We start from the raw sequence: 3,825 nt of genomic DNA on the forward strand, positions 1-3,825 counted from the left end.
TATAAGAATATTAAATTATTATGTTTATGTTATCAGTTATCATAAAATGTTAACATAAATTAATTACAGATAACACGTTTTAACGAGCCTTTAAAGTTTAGATATCCGATATTGGGTAATTATCTAATGGACCGTTAAACTAAAATTTAACGGGCTGTTAAATATTTAAAGAACGTTTATGCAACGAAATTTTTTTAGCACGTCGTTAAAGCTGCTAACAGTCCGTTAAATATTTGACCAACTTTTATGCAACCGGGCATTAGAGTAACATAAGTTTATAGAAGCTCCCTACCCCTGCCGGCTCCGGTCGCCAAATTCGGAATCCTGCGGACCTTTCACTGGATAGGGGCTTGGCCCCAAAACCCCCCAGGGCTTAAATAGAAAATCTGTGAGGGGGAAGGGGGGGGGGGGGGCGACACTTAAAATATAAAAATAATTTAAAAATTCGTTTTAAGAGCATTATAGTATTTTAGTAGTGTTGCGCATATGCGTATAAACGTAAAATTGCAAACTTTGGATGGCTATAACTTCCAAAATAATCGTTCCCGCAAATTTATTTTTACATCATCGTTTTAAACTCGTTGAAATATATAGGTTTCCGAAAAAAAAATCGAAAAATTCGCGTGGGCGCAAAACTAAACTCATGCCAATTATTATTATTATAAGATATTCATAATTATATTAATATTTACATTTAAGTATTAAGTTTTTGTTTTTAAACTTGTGTAAAAAAAAATAGAAGATCTCAACTTATATTTTGTAATTACCTACATTTAGTCAATACAACCTAAGAATGTGGGTAAATGGATGTCGCTCTGCTGTACAATAGGTTACAAGTGGGTCACTGTAATGGATGGTATTTGTTTCATCAAAAACCAATATCAATTTTATCGAAATCCGTTTTTGCGTAATAATTCCCGTTTTTCCTTAATTTTTATGTTGTTTTTCCCGGCGCTAAATAGGTAGGTACTATTGAAGAATATTGAAGCAGTTTTACTTCCCCAAACCGTGATGGCAGATACGAAAAAAAACGCACACGATTGTAAAATCAATACATTCGTCGTTCCCAGCAGAATCTAATAGTAATTAAGAGTTTGAATAAAATATAAAAAAATAAGTTATTCATATTTTATTATTATTTATTTCAAAGTATGAAATTTATTAACCTTTCGCTTTTTACATTTGTATATAAAAAAATCAATTGTTAAATAAAGTATATGGAAATATTTTTATTATTGTTTTATCAAATAAATTTAAATCTTAAAATTTCTTATATTAGTTGTAATGAAATATGAAGTCGTCGTTTACTACGTTTATATGATGGCGTTAAAACGGTTTGAAATTAAATCGTTTTAATATTATTTAAAACGGTTTAAGCGTAAACCGTTTTTAGGTGTTTATATACGAACATATATTAAATCGGTTTATATAAATATTTTATAAACCGTTTTAAATTTAATATTTTTACTCCATGACATTATTCGTTTGTTCCAAGAGAATACTTGATAATTGATTTGATTCAAATTTTCATATTAGATAATAATATTATTATGATTTATTCATTTTGTGTTACAACTTACAAAATACAAATTTACAATAGTTATAAATCATGACAAAATTAAAATTAATTGTTTCAATTCTTGCTGAGTTAAAACGCAGAAGAATGACAGCTGAAATGCGAAGAAAAAAAGTGTTTAAAATGATAATTACTAAAAGGAAGTTGTTAAAACATAAAATGTTGTTAATATGTGCTACTACCATGCCATCAACTATTGTTCAAGATGCTCTTTCGCTTACAATAGTTGACCAAAGAAATCAATGTACTCAAGTTCGAAGCTTATGGATGAAGGTAATTATAATTAATATATTTTCATAATTGTATCCATAAATATATAGTATAAACGTATAGCTTTTTTTTTGTATCAAGACCTTAGATACATTTTTTTTTTTAAACGAGACATTTATTTATTATCAACATTGGTTTGAATTTATATTAATAAATACTTAAAGGTTGATAAAATCCTTCTGTAACCCTACTCAATTACACCTTTTAATTATTAAAATATTCTTTGTTAGATGAGAAGTGGAGACTTTTGGAATCGGATCGTAAACAATCACTTCACGGATCAAGATTGGTTGGATAATTTTCGAATGAGAAAATCAACATTTGATTACATATGTACTCAGCTATTTTCAGAATTGTCGCCCAATCCGTTAGCATTTAGACCATCATTATCAGTTGAGAAAAAAGTTGCAATTGTAATTTTTAAACTGTCAAGTTGTTCAGAGTATAGAGTTGTTGGAAACCTTTTTGGTGTACATAAAAGTACTGTCCATACATGCGTTTATCAAGTTTGTAAAGCCATAAATGAACTTTTGAGACCTTTGCATATTACTATGCCTACAATCGAAGAAGCTAAATTCATTGCACAGTGTATAAAGCTAAGAACTGGAATGGAGCAACTTATTGGTGCTATTGATGGTACTCATATTCCAATATTGCCTCCTAAAATAGGTTATAGAGATTTTGTCAACAGAAAAGGCTGGCCATCTATGGTTCTTCAGGGTTATGTGGATAATAATTACATATTTCGTAACGTCACAATCAAGCATCCAGGAAGTGTACATGACGCCACAGTCTTAAAAGATTCAAGTTTATACAAAAATAATGAAAAATTAATTCCAAAGCATTACATAAGTATAAATGGAAAAGAAATACCTTTAATGATAGCTGGTGATCCAGCATACCCACTATTGCCATGGTTATTAATAGGTTATACTGGAAGTCTAACACCAGAGCAAGAGTCTTTTAACACTTACCATTCTTCAGCTAGAATATGTGTAGAAAATGCTTTTGGTCGATTAAAGGGACGATGGAGGTGTTTACTAAAGCGATGTGATATAAATTATAAATTTATGCCACAAGTCATCTCAGCATGTTGTGTATTACACAATATTGTTGAACAATTTAAAGATAATTACCATGCATCATGGACAATGGAAGTAAATGAAGGAAATATATGTTATGCTCAACCTAGTCAACGTGAATTATCGCAAGATACAATAAATACAAATTCAAAAGAAATAAAAGAAATTCTCAAAGAGCACATGGCAATGAATTATCCACTAAGACAATCTTCATTTAAACGTTAAATATATATTTTAAATTCATACTTCATACTATGTAATTTGTATGTATATTATTACTATATAATTTTGATTTTGTTATGTTTAAAACTAATAAATAACCAATAGCTTGCTGTAATACTTTAGTTAATTATTTAATGACCTCTTAAATATGAATAATTATAATGAAAAGAAATACAAACTTAGAAATTTAACAAACAAAATATAAAAACCTTTTTTAAAAATTAAAAAAAAATTATATAACAAACCAATTGTACAAACTTAATAAAAACAAAGTTAGGAACTTTGGATATTTTATCACATAAATTTGTCTTGTTAATACTTATTACTTTGATGAGTCTTTAATTGCATTAATCAACAACTTAAACAATTCATTGCTTTCTTCTCTCTCTGATTTGGCAATCTCACGTTCTTCTATTAGAATTTTTTCTTCCCATTCCCTTTGTTTATCGAACTCTTGTTGTAACATATTATTTTGCCCTTCAATGAAATCTAAATTCATTTTACTTTGTGCGGTTTGCCATTTTTCAGTAAATGCATCTAAGACCTTTGCCAAACCTGATGCCTTTTCAATACCTTTAAGAAATAAAACAAAATAATACTAATAAATCCAAACAAATTAAAATAAACCTATTTATATAGAGACAGAGTTAAGTATTTCGGTTTAATAATTATATA

The 3,825-nt window shown here is 28.4% G+C and overlaps 1 protein-coding gene across 1 annotated transcript; it reads left to right on the forward strand.

Moving 5' to 3' along the window:
* The first annotated feature begins 1,663 nt into the window (after window positions 1–1,663).
* Window positions 1,664–3,153, forward strand: LOC103308198 (protein ALP1-like). Its single transcript, XM_008181197.1, has 2 exons — window positions 1,664–1,849; window positions 2,077–3,153. The coding sequence occupies exons 1-2, from the start codon at window positions 1,664–1,666 to the stop codon at window positions 3,151–3,153; spliced, it is 1,263 nt and encodes a 420-aa protein (XP_008179419.1).
* Window positions 3,154–3,825: the final 672 nt, after the last annotated feature.

This window comes from Acyrthosiphon pisum, chromosome X (assembly GCF_005508785.2).
Source record: "Acyrthosiphon pisum isolate AL4f chromosome X, pea_aphid_22Mar2018_4r6ur, whole genome shotgun sequence".
NCBI lineage: Eukaryota > Metazoa > Arthropoda > Insecta > Hemiptera > Aphididae > Acyrthosiphon > Acyrthosiphon pisum.